The 21,284-nt window shown below is 44.6% G+C and overlaps 1 protein-coding gene across 6 annotated transcripts in view; it reads left to right on the top strand.

The window, feature by feature from the left end:
- Nucleotides 1-21,284, top strand: part of LOC138527575 (zinc finger protein 773-like) — a 285,026-nt gene that overhangs the window by 159,678 nt on the left and 104,064 nt on the right. For 5 of the 6 annotated variants that reach the window (XM_069638850.1, XM_069638858.1, XM_069638867.1 and 2 more), the window contains one exon: nucleotides 5,063-5,176. The exons of the other annotated variant lie outside the window; for it this stretch is intronic. In XM_069638850.1, coding sequence (XP_069494951.1) covers nucleotides 5,063-5,176 — 114 coding nt within the window. The remainder of the gene's footprint in view (nucleotides 1-5,062; nucleotides 5,177-21,284) is intronic. 6 annotated transcript variants of the gene reach the window in all.

Genomic DNA, 21,284 nt, shown 5'->3' with positions numbered 1-21,284 from the left:
AATACCTCCAAATGCGAAATCATGGTGCTTAACAACTTGAGAACAGCTCGAAATAAAAACAAAAGTAAAGTTACATGGAAGCTGGGCCATGAATCCTTAGGCTTGTCAAGCAGCGTAAAATACCTAGGCATGCGGATAAGCTCTAACATAAATGACGGCCCATGGATCATTGAAATCAGGAGGAAATGTCATCAACTTGCCAATCAAGCACTTCTTCTAAATAGAAAATTTGGAAGGTGTTCTCTAATCCAGTTTGAAACTTTTACCAACAAAAGGTCTCTCCAATTCTAACGTACAGAGCTGAAAACACGCTGGGATGTCCTTATTCCTTGTGGTCCACATTGGATAATACGTTTTGGTCCAAATCATTGAGCCTGCCAAAGGGACTGTCCAGGGCATGTATAAGGTATGAATTGGCACTAACCTCATTGCATGCTAGAATTTGTTGGAACCTCTTGTCTTTATTTCGCAAAACACGATTACGCGAGAACATTCTGCAGTTTCAGATCCTACATGACGTATCCTCTGAGGGAAACATGGTCTCAATGTGGGCCAAACGCTGCAAAGATCTTCTTGTGGGATTCAATATTAATTTAGAAACATTGCATGACCATCCTAATGCTGCAAAGCTAAAAATCTAGCATGCTGACTGGGTGGCGACATGCGCACAAAGATCTGCCAACACTCTGATGGCTGCTGTACCGACTGAAGCAAGTGCGTTTAATGAACTTTAAAGGTACACAGGCCTGTTTCTAAGTGCGAATGGAAGGAGAGTGTTTATGCTGTTTAGACTGAACGCCTTCAAAACTAAAGAGTGGCTGAGAGTATGGAAATGTAATACATCCTTAGACACAGCTTGCAGATAGATTCTGTGCATGTGGGGTGGAGACCCTCAAACATCTGGTACTGTTCTGTGGCAAATTGAGAGATGTGCGATCAATCCACCTGGGCCCATGGGCTGAGAAACATCCTTCATTATGCGCCGACGAATGGTGGGAGAAAATGTTTCATGGGATTGACATGAAGCTGATACTCCCATTTACATCTTTCTTAACAGTGATTGAGAGCTTGCTGAAAACAGACTTAACTCAACCTTAATGACTGGCTGATAGAAAGACAGCTAACTTGGGCCTGGCAGGACTGAGAAGACTGAGTTATTGTGAAGAGATTGATGTTTGTAAAAAAAAATGTAAAGGTTTGTTTTTAAACCAATAAAAATATTTTTTTTTAAAAAGAAGAGGGCTATCAAAACCCGTGTCTCACACAGACCGCTTTAAGAAAGTGGAAGCTATTTCAGCCCTGCAAAACTCTACCTTGCAGTAAAAATAATGGTGCACAGCAGTGCACCATGAAAAATATCAAAATCGGGTAAGCCTGCCTTGAAATGCGCTGCAAAGGCAGAAAATCCACTTATATTAAAAGAAAATACGGGCCCGGGTACCCCTACAGTGCTGCTGTTAAGGAGGCTAGTAGTATTACCTCAAAAATGTAAAATGGAGGAAAGAATCCCCATGTGCTGGCAGCCTTAGGGACTGACTAGTACCGTTCCAAAAATCTGAGTCATTAAAGGGAAAAGGGGGAAGCCATATACGAGGTTACCTCATTTGCCAAAAAGGGGTCAGGAACTTATAAAGTGTCAGCTTGTATGGTGGGTGTCTCTCTGAATTAGGCTAACAGAGCTGAAGGAAATCTTTCTAGGTTTGAAAAACCACACTTGCATCACTTTTCAGTCTCGAAGGTTAGTATTCTCAGAGAGTTGAAAAGTTGGACACAGAAAATGACCCACGTGCCTCACAAAGCAAGGTTCAGAGGTATTAGTTGGCATTTTGGGGGATGTTTGCACTTCTGTTCTTCTTGCTGACCTGGTTCTTTCGGATCTGTGCTTATCTTTCCACATTCTTTGAAATGTGCTTTGTAGCTCACAAGCTGTGCTTTGCTTTGTAGTTCACAAGCTATAATAATTTAAATAATAATGAAAACAATTGCTATGTAAAGCCCTTCCGGTCAAAGAAAATGCAGGAAAGCCTTTCACATCAACTGCTGAGCAGAGCCACCCATCCACCTACTCTTTCCACTTCCACCTAATACTCCAAAGGCAGCTTTTCATGAAAGTGGGGATGTGGGAGAATACTATGTACATGTACAAACTGGAAACTGCCCACAACCCCCTGGTAGCCTTCCAAAACCAGTAACTCAAAAAGTAATAATGACAAAGAAAATTTAAAATGGTAATATCAAATCTTGAGAAATGAAACTATTGTATGAAAACCACTCAGTAAAATGATTCCTCTATGAAGTGCAACTTGAAGAAATGTTTTGTTTGTGGTTACGGAATTATCGCTCTATCACATTGGAGCACATCATTGACAAGATCACCAAGGTTAGATTCTTTTGCAGCTTTTGCAAAGACAGATTTCAGTCACTCAGACTCGCAACACAAGCTCAGCTCCAAAACTTGCAGCACGGATCCCACTTTTCTCTGTGAAAAAAAGGGACATGCTTCATGTATGTATGGATTTTAAAAGTGCAAACCTAGCGGGGGAAACAATGGAGCACTGTACATGGGGGATGCCCCTAATGATTAAAGGGTGTGGGGATAGCAGAAGCAGCTAGAATGTGTAGGGGAATTAAGAGGCTAAGTAGTAGGGTTTGCAAGGAGTGATCAGCTATGGGCCAGATGTTCTTTGAGAATTAGGGTCTTCAGGTCCTTCCTGAAGTGTAGGATGGGGGAGAGCAAGTTTTACCTGCATTGGTAACTTGTTGCAGAGACCAGTTAGGTAGCAGGAAAAGTCACTGTCTGGTCAGCCAATTCTGGTCTTGGGCATGCTTGGCAACTGTACTTGGAAGAAGGCTAAACAGTGCTGTCATTGATGCAATTGCTTTTTGCATATTGGTGTGCCTTCAAGTTGTTTTTTATGAGTATCTTGAGTAGTTTCACGTAGAGGTTGTAGACTTGGACAGGAAGGAGCTTGAGGAACACTGCAGGTTACTGAGCGGTGCTGGGGTTTTTTGTGGCCCATCTAGAGAAGTTGTTCTCTGTTGAAGAGGAAAGAGGCGAACCACTGGAGGACTGTTCCGTCGAAGCCGTTGCTCGTGGCAAAGATGATCACATGTATCAAAGGCGGCAAAGAGGTCAAGAAGAACAAATTATCAGTCCCCCTTATCCTGGATGTGAATAGTTTCGTAGATAGCTTGGGTGATGGCAGTCTCTGTGCTGCATCATAGGTTGAATCCTCAGGGGTAGTCCTGTAGGAAATTGTGCAGAGTGACCCTTTCATGCAACTAAATGTAATCATATTATCAATTGCTCTGCCAAGGAAGGGGAGATGTGTGATAGGGAGATAGTTGGCAAGCTCATCCCAGTTAAGAGAGTGTTTTTCTTCAGCTGGGGAGAATCTGTCACGTTTGCAATGCATGAGTAGGTGCTTGATGTGAGGAGAGCATTGATGTTGTAAAGTGTGAGATTCACCTTAAAGGGCCCTTGCAAGGGAGTATGGGTGAATGTTCTCTTTGCGGGTAATGGGTTTGAGTGCTGCAAGAGTGTTCGTCAGGTCTTTTGGAATAATTTTCCTGAATTCAGTCTCTTGGATGTTTAGTGCTGTCAGTGGGTTTCCTCATCTTGTCTATGAAGAAGTCTTGATGGCATTGCATTTTTCATAGAATTGCAGTATTGCCGGATCTTTTAGGGGGCTGATGCGGTGCTGAATGGTTTAGAATAATCATTCTATTCTTGAGTGCTTCCATAATCGTCGTTGTGTAGCAGTTTGCTTTGGCTACAGTAGTGAGTGTCCTGTTTTTTGGATGAAGGATTCTCTTGGTGTTGCATTCTTATTCTTGGTTGAATTTTCTCCAGCATTTTTCTGATCTTTGGATAGTGTACTTGCTGTCACTTCCTCTGTGTACCATGGTGTCAAAGGCTTATGTTTGTCAAGTTAAGGTTTTGGTGGTGTATGGGTGCTGGTGGTTTCAGGGTGCGGTTCAGTGCACTGAGCTAAGCATTTACATTCTCTCAGTGTTCGAATGAATAGGCCAAGTTGAGAAGTAGAGGCAGTCCAAATCTATGGAAATGTATGTGGAAATCTGGGGAAATAGGTTTTGACTTCTGAAGAGACAGAAAATCTGTAGTTACACAGGGGAAATCTACTAGAACTGACAACATATTTCAAAAACTGTAAGTGAATTTACAGTAGAGAATTTTTAAATCCTGTGCTCATAAGACATCTGCATTTTCTCCAGAAAGATGTGCCCCACAAGTTTGAACTGTCTCTAGTGAGAAGGTTTCCTTCCAGTGTGCCAAGGGAGAAGTTCATAAAGTAGTGATTTGGGGTGTTAGTAATTTGGGTTAGCCCTAGAGTGTGCGTGGGGTTTGGCAGAGCAGGGTGGGTATGGATGTGTTCATCACAAAGTTAGGGGTGGTGGATATTTGATAGCTGGAGAGGTGGTGGATACCAGGTCTAGTATGCTGCCTTTGTTTTGGGTTGGTTCTTCTATGTGTTCCTTGGTGTCCAGTGGTCCAAGTGCCTCTGGTTTTCTTTGCACCTTGGCTTCTGGGCAGGTTGAGGTCTTTTACTAAGATGCTGGTTGTGTTGTTGATGGATGCAGCTGTAATGATGTATGTGGTTTTGTTGAGAAAAGCCTTTTTGGTTTGGAGTGGTTGGTAGAACAGGTGGAAGATGTCCTCATCTGTGGCACAAAAAAAAGAAGCCTGTGGGCCTCATGGTGCTCACTAGCACATAGCCACTGTGCATTTTACTTAGTCTTCCTAATCTCAGCTTAGCATGATATGAAAAAGAGAGGGCCTTCATACGTAAACAATGCAATCACTTTAGTTTTGGATTGATACTTAAAGTCTTTGCAAAAAGGCAAGTGTTTACAGGCTTACTCACTCAACCACTAGAATTACTGCTACCATATCCGAGAAGGATTCCCCGACACACTCACCCCATTCATCTGAAATCTGTGCATTCATGGGGTATAGAAATGAAGTTTTCACTGTCCTTACTCGAACAAAACAGCCAATCCAGGTGCTCCTTAAAGTTTACTATTTCCTTTTTTGAAACAGGCTATACAATCCTCAACAGTGACACGCTGCTACGAGTTAAGGAAGAGAAGACCTGCTTCCAGGACCTGATCTATATGGAGGAGAATGACCCTGCTTCCTCCAGTGGGGCCAACGGTGAGAAAGAGATTCTTTCCAGAATTTTTTTCTTTGTTGAGAAGCAATTCAGTTCTCGTTCTGATGCGAACTGAACATGATGAATAAGTCTGTAAAAATAGTGTGAACTGTGAAATGTTTTATATTTCTGGGGATCAAGAAAAGCAACATGAGAACACACATATTTACAAATGGTCAGTTGACTTCTTATGAGGCAGGATTGCATCTGCATACGGTTCACTGTACACAGCAGTTGTACTGTGTCTAAGGCTCTCCACTGTCAGCTTTACATGAATTTTGCTGGATCTCAGGGACTTGTTTTGAAGATCAGTAGTCTTTCCTCCCGTTTCCAATGGAACTGCTCTTTAGCCTCAAATTCTTCCCTATTCTTCTCAACACAGTATTGTTTCTTTGCAGATCGTGGCCTTTCGTGTAACCTTTGTGTTTGGCTAGGCATGTTTGGGCCAGGACCGCACCTTGGCTCTCTGTGAAAGAATTCCAGTATGCACACTTGGTCAATGCCTCAAGTGTTAGGTACATTCCGAAAACCTGGAAGATCTACGTCCTTCTACCCCTCTCTCCTCAGCACCCTGGCCTGGTGACACCTTTCTTGGTGTCTCTAGCACCGGACGGGACACACACGCCAATAAGGCAATTGTTCAACAACAGAGTTCGGACAGCCCTAAGAATCTCCTTACCAGGACTAACACTGGTCTGCAGGCTGAGGACTTAAAGAAGTCTGACCAAAGGTAGCTGAGGTGGCACCACTGTGTCTTAAAGTTACAACAGCGGCTAAGACCGGAGACCTTGGTCCTGAGGGCAATCTACCTTCTGTGCATTTCACCAAGGTTCCTCCACATCGTAAACATGGTTTCCCACAAGGGCTTCTCTGGGCCTTTCACTGTCAGTTCATATGTCGAGTGCTAGCTTTCAGCACTTGGGGGCTGTTTCGCACACTTGTGGGGTGCGCAAACGGCAGCTCCTACAAATTCCTTTGAGGCAGTTTCTGGCAGCCTTGTGGGCCCTTCATCATTCGATGCAGAAAAAAGCCCCAAACCAATACGGTTGGGTTCTTCATTTGGAATGCCCCTGGACAAAGAACATTTTTGTTCCTTGCTAATCTATTTCCGGACTGAGGAATTCTCAATTTGCATAGTGTGAGAAACCAAAGGGTGTCTCACCTGCTAGTCCCCGGTTATCTCTCTCAGGTGGGCAACACACGGCAATCGCCTTTGGATCCATACCCTGGGGGTGGACCAGTGCGGGAGGATTACCTGGAGGATTACCTGGTTGAGGGGTCTTCAGGGAGAGCGGGTGAGGCAGCCTGTGGCGAGACGCAGTATTCCTTGCTTTCCCGTACCCATGATCCCTCCTATTTCATAGTATTATCCGATGTCCCAATTCCCACCCCCCACCTCCTTTCCACACAAACACAGCGCTTAGGAAGAGGGCTACTGAGAGGAATAATGCAAAGTCTTACACATAGCATAGGATGTGTCCTGCTAATTGGGTCAGGCAAAGTCAGGCACTTGACTTGAAGTGCATACATCTGATACCAATTAGCTCTCCTCACACGTATAAAAGACAGAACATAGAGACACACTCTGAGCCAGGTGGAACACGAGTAAGAGCAGAACTTCTGGGGCACAGGCGAACCTACCGGAGCAGAGCAACATACCGAGGGATGAGAGCCACGGGTGGAGAACCCCAGGAATTCCTTGCAGGAGGTTGTTGTCTCAAGAAGGCCGCGAAAGATGGATGGAGAAGGCCGAATCCCAAACAAGAAGGCTGCATTGTGTGTTTCAAGGATGCCAGTGACCCTCACAGACGAACGGCTGAGTTGAGTTGAGTTGGGGAGGCAGAGCCAAGCCAGTGGTACTAACCTTGACTCGTAAACTGAAAGACAGTAAAGCCAAGAGAGAAACGCTCACAGCTGGGGAGTTGGCAAGCGACGTGAGAGACCGATGTGTGCTAAAGAAAGATTGAAGTGCCAACATAATTTCGCACAATTGAAGGCTGCATGCGTGTGGATGAGACGCGAAGAAAGGCAGACATGTGAATGAACCTTGAAGTAGAGATAGCTGTAAAGTCAGCAATACTGAGTAACAGAGTGGTCCGGTGAAAGGAAGTAGCCTACTTGAAAATCTCAGTGAAAGGTGAAAAGTGTGTAGCGATAAAGTGAATGAACTGTAAAAGCAAGGTGATTGAAATTGACCCTGAGAAAAGGGGTGGGTAAAAAGGGGAATGTTGAATTTTGGTGCATAATACAGTGAATTACCCATACCAGGAAGCACTGAGCAAATAACATAGGAGTGTGAGTTGAAAGCTGGAAAGTCAAAGTGGTCCTGCGGAGGTCTGTAGAAAAAAGAGCCATGCACATTCGAAAGTCTTCGACATCAGGAAACGGTCCGAGCCTGACTGAGGGAGACAGAAGATGTAATAAGTTAGGGGAAGCGAACCCCTAAAGGAGGGGAATTAAGCTTGGGGAAGGGAACCCCTGCAAGTGTTTTATTTTTGCTTTGAGAAGTACAAGCCCGATTGAGGGAGACCGATGTGAACCTTTGCTGTGAAAGGTCTGAGCTCCACTGAGGAAGACTGATGTGAACTTTTGCTTTAAGAGGTCTGAGCCCGACAGAGGGGGACCAACGCAAACGTTTTGGTGAACTGTGTTTTGGAAGACTTTAAAGTGGAAGGCCAGGCAGGCCTTGATCCATGTCTTGAAATGCCTTTGTGTTAGAGTGTGTCATCTTGCCTACAGCGCCTTACTCCATGCTGTCCAAAGTGGGGAGGAGAGCCGACTCAGCCACATTTATTCTTTATATTTGAACACCGACTTTCCTTTGCATACCTAGTCTTCTTTTCACACTTTTTGTACAAGATACAGGGCAGGCATTAGGTTTTTGTTAGTATAGGCCTTTTTGATTTGACAGACTCAGCTAGGACTATTTTATGTATTATTTGATGGTTGAGACTACTTCAATCTTAGCTATAAGGTGAAGTAGGAGTTTCTCCAACCCCGTTGAAACTTCAATAAAGGTTTTACAAATTGTACCTTTTGTGTCAGTGTCATACTTGTGATACCAGGCCTCCATATTGCTTGCCCAGGCTAGAATCTCATCAATGCCGGCATTCTGAGGAGGACTAACCTTTCTACAAATAGAGATTAATACCTTCTCAGGTCATGACAGGGCACTCTATGAACCACATTAAAGAGGTTACTGTCTCAATGATGTTGGCTCCAATAGCACCACAGCCTCTAATGCCATACCTCTAACACCCTCCCCCTGTGGCCCCGGTGTTATTGGTGCAGCCTCCTGCTGCACTTCCTTCAAATTCTCCACAACCCCCAATTTTCTAACATCAAGGACCCGAACAGTGATTTCCCAGACTTTGGCAAAGGTGATTCATAACCTGCAACAAAATGTTGATGACAGTCTATTATCTTTTAGGTCATTCTATAAACTGGATGCTGAGAACAATGCAGTATATGGTCATTCTAGTACCAGAAGCTTTGTTCATCAGATAAGGATGTTCTGTCTTTGGTCTTTTTTAGGTTTTGTTCGATAGCATACTCTCTGCCAAAGCCCTTTGAGGAATATATAGAAGGGCCCTAGCGTCAGTCCACTTTGCACGTGATGCAGAGAACGCATTTGGTTGACCAGTTGCATCTCAACTAAAAGCAATATGTTAACATCTGTTCTCTTAGAATGGAAGAACACTGCATGACAATGTTATAATTTACTTGTGTATATCAGCTACCTAAAATGTTTTTATTCAGGTTGTGTTTTCCTTCTGTGTGACAACTTTTGAGCTGCAGCATGTAGGAATATGTGCTAGCGAATCGTAAAGATTTTGACTTGTAGATGGATGTTTCTTCAAGGTTGCTTAATTGTTTGCATTAAGTTTTAAATAGTTGTAGGGTGGGGTGGAGAGGTGGGCTCTGGTGGCATGCATGCTTTTATTTAACAGCTTGTGATTTTTCTTGACAGCATATCTTACTGAAGTATTTCAAAAATATAAATAACTGTGTGTGGTTATATAGCACTATTTGTCAAACATCTCAAATTGATGGCGTTCATGTTTAATATTACACCACTGGCAACTGTAGGGAAGGCATGGTATTGACACCGACACAAGGATACAATTTGTAAAACCTTTATTGAAAATGTTGTGGTTTGAGAAACTCCTATTCTGCCCTAGAACCAAGATGGCAGTTGTCTCAACCATCGAACGATAAATAAAACAGTCCCTGTGGAGTCTGTCAAATCAAAATGGCATATGCTAACAAAACCCAATGCCTGCCCTATTGTCAGAGGTAGCCTGGAATATTGCCCACGTAGTGTAGATGATGAATTCTACCCAATAATATAACCCTGTATATGGAGGGTAAACCGATACCAAGGGATCTGTTATTTGGAAAAATTGACCCAAACATGTGCAGCAGACCTCCTAGAACCGGAAAGGAATTTGCAATTAGTGACTTTCCTCAGTAAATAGTATACAAGACTGTATGTGATTAAACCCCACCTGAATTGGGTTAATGAAGAACACTATTCTGTTGCTGGCAATGGAGAGCAATTCAACAGGTGTCAGGAGAATTCTGAAGCATCTAGTGACAAACAAGAAGGTATAGATTCAAGATTTGTGTAAGAGTAAAGTGCACTAAGAGCATAAGAAAGTTCAGTCAGTTGGATCTTACCGTTTGCTGAGATGAGGCAGCTTCTCAGATGCAGCAGCAAGATGAAAAGCTACTTATAAGGCCAGGAAGCACTGGGAAGATGACAGGACTATTCCCGACAGAACGCATACGCCTTAATGGCCATGAAGTCCTGTGAAGCACCTGACGGAACGAGGACGCTCCTCATCAGCCCCTCCAGGTACATAGGAAGTCTCTAGTCCGTACCGGGCTAATTGCAAGGAGATGGGCTTCCGGACTTACTATGCAGCGGAATCCGTAGGAGAAGTGCAAGTCTGCTGCATGCTGAAAGGTAAGAATCCAAGAGAAAAGCAGTCTGTGAAACAATCCTGGTCGGCAACGGGTCGGGCAGAGAACCATCCAAGGAGAAGACAAAAGCAATCCGTAAAGCGTTCCCCGTCAGCAACAGGAGGACTTGAGGACAACCAAGGAGGCCGAAGGTGGTCCGAAGAGCGGACAGACTTTGGCAATGGGCGGGTAAGGCAGAAACAGGAGGGAGAAAAGTCAAAGAGCAAGAACAAGGTTCACATGAGCAATAGCAGAAAAGAATCCAAGCAACTCGTAGCAGGCAGGGAGTAACACAGAATGGAGTCCAGAAATACAGGATAGGAGTCGAGAAACCAGGAAATACAATAAGGCAATGTCAAAATGTAACACACTTCAGCAAAATCAGAAGCACTGAACCATCGGCAAGGAGGAGCTAAAAAGGCTGTAGTCACATGACTTAAACGTGCATGTGACGTGTGGTACACTAGTGTTTATGCCCCAGTCTCCATGAAAACGTCCACAGTGTATGGAAAGGCATAGGCTTATGCCTTTCTATTACCGTAGTATAGCAAATGCTTTGCCGTGATGAACCATGTTTGTAATGGTTAACAAAAGACCGTAAACGTGAACGTGTGATTGTCCTGGAGCACAGGAATCCCTAAACCGGGGAAAACATGAAGTAGAACAGGGGGTACCGCCTGGATTCCTGACAACTATCTCTTGTACAAAAAGTGTAAAAAGGAAAAAATGTATGTGAAAGGAAATGTCAGTGTGCAAATGATAATGTGGCTGAGCCAGCTCTCCTCCTCACATCAGGCTTCACGGGGCAAGGTGATAGTTATAGGCAGGATGACACACTCTGGCTCGGCTTCCAACACAGTACACCGTTCACAACCATGGATCGAGGCCCGCCTGGCCTTCCACACTCAAAGTGCCTTTTCTCTAATTTCCAAAATGTTTCAACCAAAACTTTCACAATGTCCCCCTCTGCCGGGCTCAAACCTTTCACCATACAGTTCTCGTAGGTCCACCTCTGCCAGGCTCAGACCTCTTACGATACAGTTCACACAAAGTTGCAAGGGGGCTTCCTTCCCCAAGCTTAATGCAGTTCGGTTCTCCCTCATTCGGGCTCAGAACACTTTTGTCTGCAAAGTCTTTTGAATGTGCGTGGTTTTTGCTTACTGACTACAGGACCACTCTGAGTCAACGTTTACTATTTACTTTCATTCTTGCTGTTTGTTTGTTCTTATGCACCTTTCGAATGGGTTGCTTATTTTCACCGGACCACTCTGTTACTTAGTATTGCTAATCTTGCAGCTGTATTTCACTTTAAAGTTAATTCACAGGTCTGCCTTTCTTCGTGTCTCAACCACACGTGTGCGCCTTTAATTGTGATATGATTTTGTTACTTCATTCACTTTAACACACACCGGTCTCTCAGGTCGCTTGCCAACTCTCTGGCTGTGTACACTTCCTTCTTGTTTTGCGTTTTCCAATTTTCGAGTCAAGGTTAGTACCACAGGCTTGACCTCGCCTCCCCATCTCTGCTGTTTACCCGGGAGGGTCGCTGGCGTCCTTGGAACACAATGCAATCTTCACATGTGGGATCTGGCTTTCGCCTAGTGTCTTTTACGGTCAGTCAGAGGCAACGATTTCCAGTAGGGAATCCTTGGGGTTTTCAGCCCGCTGCTCTCGTTCCTTGGTTTGTTACTCTGCTTCAGTAGGTGTGCTTTCGTCTCAGAGGTTCTGCTCATTCTCATGTTCCACCTTGCTCAGAGTGTGTCTTTGGGTGTCTGTGTGAGGAGAGCATATTGGTATCAAGTGAATGCACTTGGGGTAAAGTGCCTGACTTTGCCTGACCTGATTAACGGCACATGTCTAGTACGATGTGAGAGAGTTAGACTGCCCAATGTTTGTGGAAAAAGGGGGTGGGGGAGTTGAGACTTCGGACAGTCCTAAAAAATAGGATGGGTAGATGAACAAACAGGAAGAATACTGTGTCTCACCATCAGTTATCTCACCCCCACTCCCTGGGGAATTCTCAGGTGGGCAGGGCACACCCATCGCCGTTGGATCCAGACCCTGGTGATGCACCATTGTGGGAGGATCATCTAGGTGAGGGGTCTTCGGGAGTGGGAGTGGGACACCTGATGGCGAGACGCGGTATCCCCTTCCATTTAACACCTTTACCCCATCCTATCCGAAACTCTAGCCTCCCTTCCTCACACAGACAGCCCGCTCTGGAAGAAATGAGACTCACACCCGAGCATTTTACCTGACATGTCCCACTACTATGGTCCGGCAATTACTGGTAATCACTCACACCTGACTTCCATTTAACTTCCCCACACAGATGAAATGCGGAGCACGAGAGCACACTCTGAGCTAGGTAAGCACGCGAAGGAACAGTACTTTCCCGACAGCAGCTGAACGAAGGAAGGAAGATGGCAAACCAAGAAGAGTACGCAGGGAGGGAGATACCATTGACCTTTTCGGCAAGAAACTGTTACTTTTCTGAACCCTTCAGATTAGAAAGCTTAAGACCAGGAAACCAGATTTAGAGTCCTGTATTGTGTGTCTGAGATATCCGGGGCCCTCCTGCACGGCTGACCGAGTCGGGGAGGAAAAGCAGTCGCCATGGTACCGTCCTTGGCTCTAAGATTGAAGCCGCACAAAAGAGATCAACACAGCCGGTGAGTTGGGGAGACCGATGCAAGACCGGTATGTGTTGAAGTCAAGGTTGCAAGCAGCAACATTGTATAAAGAGCACCTGAACGAAGATTAAAAAGCATGTGATGAAAAACACGAGGAAGGCTTGATTGCTGATGAATGTCTGAACATTGAAGGAAAAGATACAATACCAGTGACAGTGGTCCGGCACCACGAAGGTGCTCAATCGAAGGTCTCTGTAAGGTATCCAGCCAGGAAGTGGCAAAAACGAAAGTAGAAGATTGGCAAGAACATTGTGTGAAGTGAATCGAAGTGGTCCTGCAACAGTTTAAGCAAAACCCATCGCACATGTGAAAGTCTTTTTGATATCAAGAGGAAACCGTGGAAAGTGAGATTACATGGTCTGAGCCTGAACGAGGGAGACCAATTGAGAACATTGTGATAAAAAGGGGTCCGAGCTTGAAGCAGGGAGACCAATGAAGAACACTGAAAGCAAGAACTTGTGAATGTGAAAATCCTGCTAAAAAAGGGACTTTTGTGCTTGTTTGTTTTCGACAGGCCCTCTGCAGTAAGAGACTGTATTTGTGAAAGAGGCTTTGGCAGAAGGCCCTGATACTTATGCTTTGAACTGTATCCTTGTGGCAGAGAAGCCGGAGAGTGTGCGAAGCTCGAAGTGTGCCATCTTATCCCGTGCTGAAAATGTGGGGAAGGGAAGCCAACTGCTCAACTGTCCCGACATATTTCTCGAACACTTTTCTTTTTGCATACACTATTGTCCCACACCATTTTGTATTAGAAATAAGGATTGGCAATAGGTTTATTAGTATAGACCCTTTTATTTTGACAGAGACTCGACTAGGACTGCGTTATTATTTGATTGTCTGTCAGGATTCGCCCTATGTCAACCGATTCCTTGTCATCCAGAAATAGGTTTCAGGGCTTAGGACAATGTTTGCACAATAAGAGATCAGTGCTTGTACGGTCACCCAATGCCCCACCTCGTCTCCACTGCACCCGATTCCATAGAATTAGTGGACACGGGTTACCTTGGCAACTCTGGCGTCCACTACGCTCTCACTACAGAGCTTAACGCTGAAGGGGTGGAGTTTTAGTTTCCATGGCAACCTGTTAAATACTTCCGGGTTGCTCTAAACACCGCTTTTTGATTTTGAAAGAATCACAGCTTTGTTTTGCTTTGTTTTTGTCTCCTGTAATCCTGCCTTGCTCTTGTCCCCTTGCCTTGCACCCCTCTAATCCATCCCAGACCCGGACTGTTACATCGACTACACCTCTGTATGCCAAATGGATTGGACTGCTTCCATGTGAACCGAACCTTGTCTGCTACTCGTTTCCTCTTCTGCCTGCCGCACGGATTGGACTGCTTTCACGTGTACCGAACCTGGTCTGCCTCTTGACTTCCTGTCTGCCTGCTGATTCCAACCGCAATCACTCTTACGTTAACAAACCTGGAACGTTACTTTGGACTTCTCTTCTGCCTGCTGTTTCGGGTTTGTTTCCACCGGTAACTCGAGATTGTCTATCTACATCAGGAACACACACTGCTCTCCAATTACCTGGATTGCCAACTCTCTTTCACCTTCTACATATCCTGCAGAACACCAACAACACCCCAGTGTATTCCCATAAAGCGCTTGAACTTGAGACTGTCCACTGCTTGCGCTTAGGCCGTTAAACAACCTCGTGCTGGCGTGGTAGAGCTGGGACTAGAGACTTCCTCTGTTCGCTAAGGCGTCCTCGTGCCGTCGGGTTTCAGGCTAGGAACAGAATACACTGGGTGCTCCGTTGGTACAGGGATACGCTTCAAAAACACATTCTGGTAAGTCTCCGCACCTGACCGCTCACTATTCCTTGTTTCTTAACTTATGCTTGCTTCATGAAATTCCTTATGTCTTGCTAGAGTGCCCTCTGCAATCCAAATCTTGTACTCAGAAGTTATCCCAGACCAGATAGGAAGAGTTGTTAATACCTCTGGTCAGTGCCTTGAGGTTTTCTCTTGTTTATTACATACTTTGAGATTGACTCTCCAAGTAACTTGCCCTTGTTCCTTTGCAGCGCCTGGTCCTTTGTGTGGTGTTCCTTATCTTTTGACTAATTGATCCCTCTGTACTTCACCTTGTGTGTCCAGAGGGATACATTGGTAGGAAGAACTCGACGGCTACACTTTGTGTTCAACTACCACGGATTCTGAGATTGTCGTAGCTTGCTCCCATCCGTAGATTTAGGTTTAGATAGGCGTTCAACCAACCCATTGAAGTTCAATAAACACCCTTGAACTGTGATCACTTGTGCCTGTCTTTGCTGTTTGATGCCTTCCTTACAGTACCAATCCCTCTAATGTCAATTTTCAAAGAGCCCGTCATAAAAAGTCAGTTAAACAGAACAATGTGGATGCTTCAAAGATTCAGGAATTAAAGATGAAAGCTTTGTATGGTCATGATTCTGCCTTAATGAGAAGTTCTCACTCTAATGTGGATTACACACCCCTCCCACAACCTCCGCTTGCTCTAATAACAGTTCATAGAACAATCTGACTTCATTAAAAAATAACATGGAACAACATAATGCTACACATTCTTCTATGGGCTTCAGTTCCCATAATGCTAAAAGTACTGGGATAAGGAAGAGGAGCCCAGAGGTAATGAGGACTCAGAACTGTGAATATTCAAAGATATCATCTAGTTGTTACCAATTAAAACACCTGAGAGGGATATTTAAAAGCCAGGGTGAAGCCCAGCTGAGGAAGAAAGGAGAGGAAGAGAAGGAAGCTGAAGCAGAGGAAGAAGCAGTTAATGGCCGTGCAGTTGGTGTAGCTAAGGCAACTATCTGAGTTGCAGGAGCAGCCACGGAGAGAAGCCTTCCAGCATAAATCACCACGAAGAGTGAAAAACAGACAAATTGCACAGTACGCGCAGTGTAAGGCGGTATACTTAGAAGAGGCCCAGCTGAGAAAGACATGCTTCCAGAGCGGCGCGTGGCAGACCATTGAAGTTGCGGAAGATCAAGAGAGCTGTCCTCAGAGGCCGCCACGCAACTTACTTGAGGCCCGCAAAGCAGAGAGAAAGCAGACTGAATACATAAGGCCTGCTGTGAACTCTCACATCCAGAGGGAGCCGCCTCAGACAACAGGAGAGTTGGCACAGAGTGAATGCTGACCCCGGGGCACTCTGTAGGTGCAGGCTGTCACCAAACAGTTATTTTGAATACTGAACAATTGACAAATTAAAACAGAACGTATTTAATGAATATCAAATAGTTAAAGAAAATGTTACCAAGTGGAAACGAAGAAAGTTCTCTCATAAGGGACTACAAGAGGGGAATGTTTATAACCACTACTACCCACAGCCAAGAGGATGTCAAAAGACTTTGGGTGAATTAACAGTGGGGAAAGCCTCTAACCAATACTACCTACAGCCAACAAGCTACGGGCAAACCAGATCAAGAAAACCACTGGGAAACTCTCACAACCAGCATTCCCATCAGCCACGAAGATACGAGAAAACTTTGAGAAAGCAACTAAAGCAGAAATCCCCTTTTGAGAGAGATTCTTTTAGGAAAGCTTATATCTCACCTTGTCAACAGCCAAGTGACTGTGAAACCAGACTAAGGCGACGAGGGTGCAACTCTTCCTTTTTGGGATTCCAATTGGAGGAAACTTGTAACCCAAACTGCTATCAGTCCGAAGGCTGTCGAAAAGTAATTAAAAGACCCTTTGAGAATAATTCTAGTATCTTTTCGTTCTCAGTTTAGGGAAACCTGGAGCACAAAATGTCTTAGTCCAGAGACTATAAGAAGAGTCAGTTGTTGTTAAACCTCCTTCCAAGAGAGATTGGTGGGGAGAATCTTGGGATCAATATTGCCATCAAGTTTGAAGTTCGTGGTAGGAGTTTTTCTTCCTGGCAAGCGAGTGTACCAGGAAAGAAGATGATGGTTTGATATCTTTGTGGCAGAAAGAAATGTGGAGAAAATATTTATTGAATGAAGAGTATTCAAGTACTTTATCATTTGTATGACAAGCAGTAATATCACTGAGACAAGTAGCTTTTTTGCTACCCTGGCAAGTGTTTATTTCAAGAAGAAGCATTCAGAAAGATTTAAGTGTTATCTCGACAAGAAGTAATTCCTTTGAAGGAAGTGTTATATGATAACAGAACAATTGCCTTTGGTTTTGGAACCTGTGTATTGGGGAGAAGTCAATCCTTACAAGAGAGATATTGTGGAAGACATTGATTGGTTTTTAAATTGTCAACCAACTATGGTGCAAAGGACATTGGTAGTTTCTCCAAGAAAGAAACAGTGACTGAAAAATAAGTTTCTGTTAACTTAAATAGAACTGTAATCTGAGTATTCCTGAATTGATCCAAGGGAAGGGATTACAACCGTGGTCACAAGGAGTGCTTGCAAGAACATTTGAGTTTGAAATACAAAACTGTTTTGTTGAACTAAACTTTAGACACATTTTCCTTGTATAATTTTATTGTGTGTAATAGTGTGAGAGCCAGAGATATTTTGGACACTAGGTCATTTTTCTTTAGTTTGAGTTTGCTAGGCACAGACCTCTCTATTAGGTATGGAAAAGTTAGGCATGTATCACCCCCCTTTTTATTTTGAATAAATGGCAAACTTTGAGAAACATTTACCATTGTGCCTGTCTCGCATTTTTGACCCCTCAAGCAAGTCATCTGGGAAAACCGGAGTCAGGGGGGCAAGTAAACGTAAAACATTTGTCCCTCCCCGTCCTCCATAGGATAACACTGGGAACCAATCACTTTGAATCCTAATCTTGCATTTCACTGCTTTTGTTTCGTCGAATCTTGGTAGTGTTTTCTGAAAGATAAGAACACGATTTACTTACCTAGTAACCTTGTTGAATATCTTCTTTGAACAATCACCAACACAAATAATATTTGAACTTACCTACAGAGACTACATTCTGGGGAGAAGCATTGTGGCTCCTGTGATGTTTGGACACAAGGCCCCATTCTTCTTAGCGATTGGACTACTGAATTTAGGAGAGTTCACTTGTGACTTGGTTCCATGTTTACTGCATTCATTTACTTACCTCCTGTGTTTATTGTCATTTGAATGTGCTTTAAATATGTTTAACATTGAGTATTGTGTAATAGTATTGCCTGCTAGTTTCCTTTTTAGTGTGTGTAAAAGGCTTAAAATAAATATTTGTATTTTTATACATTCCTGTATAAATTGTGTATTATATTGTGGGGACTCAGTAACGCCCCTGACCCCACTCATACTCTCCTGTGAATAGCCTTCACTGATCTCCACCTTTTCCTTGATTGGGCTTGAGCTAACCTCTCAGAATTATCTATTCACTGTAACTAGGGTGGCCTCCTAAAATCTGTCCACTAGGCCAGATTCTAGAAATCCATCTTAACAGCACCCCAGATCGGCTCCCCTTATACCCTCCGAGACGATGAGCTGCACCCCGAATCTTTGAGAAAATCTACGTAGGCCTTCGGGTACACTTTCCCTGCCTCCTATATAACACATAATTTCATTATATTATTAAGTGTGTCCATCTTCTTTTTCCATGGTTCCAGATATCACATGGTAGTTGCCTTCTAGGGCATGACAAATGTAGCAACTTCCAATTTCCTTCACAGGTGAGGGGCATATGTCCTCCACCCTTTGTCGTATGTCCTGTCCTCTATAAGGGACTTATTGTCTAAGCTGGCTAGAACCAGTATAGTCTACTAATGGCGGCCCAATGTCCTTGGCGCAGTTACCTCAAGCGCATCAAAGTCCAGGACGCACATGCCCAGTCCTTTGTAACACTTGCAAATGCTACCTTCAACCAACAAGCTGTGAAATTGTTAAGATAGATTTCCAAAATAAGCCCTGGTGGGAGGATTTTGGGAGGCGACCCTATTAATGAGAAACAGGGAAACAGGGAGAGGCTAGCCAAAACCCAATCAAGGTAAGGTAGCAGAGCAGTCAATGCTGAGTCTCAGGGAAACTCTGAGAGTGGTCTAGTGCTACAGTGCATCCACAGGGAGCAAAACCAGTAATTCATGTTAGACAGTAGGTATATAAAAATATAGTTAATCTGTCTTTAGTTACACACTAGGCATATAAAAGTCACAGGTCAGTATTGTCACACAAAACCTTAAAAACATATACACACATACACCACTAAGAGAATAGAATTGCATATGAATCAATTACCAGTGCAATACAGGTTAGTAATCGGATACAAGGAAAAATGGGCCGAGCTCTCCAGAATCAACACAAGAACAGCTTCTCTCAATCTTAATAAGTCCAGCACTATGATGGTTTGGAACCTTATGGCTAAAGGTCACCATTTCCAAAGTATAACTTCATTAGATAGGTTTATATAGAAAACAATGAAGTTGGCTGTGATGGGGATTATAGAAAGTTTCCCAAGTTAGATTGCAGGGGTCACTTTTTCGGATCCACGATTTAGTGTCATTCTATCATGGCACACAGGTATCCGTTCCAGCCAGCTTACACTTGAAGACCCAAAAGTATAAAAGATGAAGACTTCTGCAGTGCAGACCCCCTCAGGACACCCCACAGGCTTGAAGGAGGAGAGTTCCAACGAAAGTCGCGACGACAGTGGATTGTACAGCTGCAAACACAGAAGCAGCACCCACCAAAGCTTCCCCTGGAGTGAGACGGCTGACAATACATGAACAGGTGACTTGTGGCATAAGATGAAGATCTGCAAAGTTCCAAGGCTCTACTCTGAACGGCATCAGCTGCAAGGAGGTAGCCCATGAGAGAGCTGGTCGGTCCACTGGTTGGTCCAGGGACACTTTTGAAGGTTCCGCAGGAGCAGATCTTCAAGCAGGGGTTGAGACTGGTTGTTCCCACCGGTCCAAGCACCAGCGAGGGTCTTCTTGAGATCAGGCAGAAGAGCAGAGCTTCACCGAGCAAATCACTGGAGTTTATGCTAGTCAGCTGCAGCAGTCGGCCTCAGGTCGTCAACGGGTTAGTCATCTTGGTGGAAGTTGTGGCTCCAATGGTAATCTGCTGAACAGTTGCAGGAACCCGCCTTTTATCCAAGATTCACACAGGGAGTAAACCCACCAATGATAAGTAATTGCAACATTCAAACGGCCAGGGGTAGTCGAATCTTGGACAACGACTGGTCATCACATCTGCCCAGTTTAAGAGTGTGGAAGGAGGAGATTGACACACAGGTGGCATGTTTTGGGCAAATACTTTTATTTCTATGGAAATAAAAGAGAAAACCCTAACTCTAAGAGAGGTTTCCTTGCCTCAACTAAATATAAAGGATGTGTCAGAATGTCCGTAAGTAAAAAGTCCACCGTCTTGTGTCAAAAACCTATTTCCTTCCCTTTCACTTATAACTAAACTAATGGATTGGTGAGTGTTCTTAATGCAGAGAGTGGTCTACGGCGCTGGTGATGTGCGGGGACTATTTCCCGAGAGAAAAACCCCCTTTCCCTGGTTGCAGTCCCTTTTGCAGGTACAACAGAAAGCTCCAGTTTTCCACAGTTCACGAAGACTGGGGGAATGATTCCCTTCCCCAGGTTTGGACCAACTTGGTTTATTAGCCTGCCAAGTATGGTCTTGTTTTGACAATCTCAGTGCCAGGGGGAATGACTCCCTTCCCCCGGGCCCTTCTCAGGTTTCTCACAGTAGCAGGGAAATGACTCCTCCCCCCCTGGCCCTTCGCAGGTTTCTTGCATTGTTCACAATGCCAAGAGGAATTACTTCCTTCCCCTGGCCTTTCTCAGGTTTCTCACAGTGCCAGTGAAATGACATTCTTCCCCTGGCCCTTCTCCGGTTTCTTGCAGTGTTCACAATTGGGGTTTTTTGTAGCAGCACTGGTTCGCTAACCTGCTGGGTACTGTTACGAAGGAGGCAGTTAGTGATCTTCTGTCTTGGTGGTGGGTCCCAGACCACTCTTGACTCTTTACAGGTTGTCGATGATAAACCTGGTTCACTACCCTGCCAGATATTTTCTTGTCTCCCTTTATTTAAAGCAGTCTCTGAGTTTCTAAACGGGTCCCAGACCCTAGTTCTTGGGCCACATGTTGCCTTCTGTCTTCCCCAAACAACCCTGGTACCTCTGGATTCATTGTGGGTCTTCTCTGTCCGCCCGGAGTGCTCCTGCTGCTCTGTTCGGTTTCCAGCATTCTCTCTCTCGGCTTCCTCTATGGCTGTGCGGGCTCCACAGCAGGTTGGGTGGCTGGCGGCTCTCTACACGTCTGCACGATTCTCTGCCTGCACAGAGTGCTTCTGACACTCTGTTCGGTCTACCGCATGTTCTCTCCCCCTCATCTTCACAGTGGTTTCCTTCCACCTGGCTTCTGTTCCTTCCGGTCCTTTGGCCTGCCTGCTTGCAGACTGAAAAGGGACTTCCCTTGAGGGACTCTCCTGTCCCAGTCTCCCGCCCTCCCTTGCGCGGCATAGCTTCCTTGCTAGATACTCCTCGAGGGCGGCCTTACCCTTTGTTTTGGTCCTCGT

Source organism: Ambystoma mexicanum, chromosome 1q (genome assembly GCF_040938575.1).
Source record: "Ambystoma mexicanum isolate Mex_15411 chromosome 1q, UKY_AmexF1_1, whole genome shotgun sequence".
Lineage (NCBI taxonomy): Eukaryota > Metazoa > Chordata > Amphibia > Caudata > Ambystomatidae > Ambystoma > Ambystoma mexicanum.
This window is presented reverse-complemented; position numbering and strand designations above follow the sequence as displayed.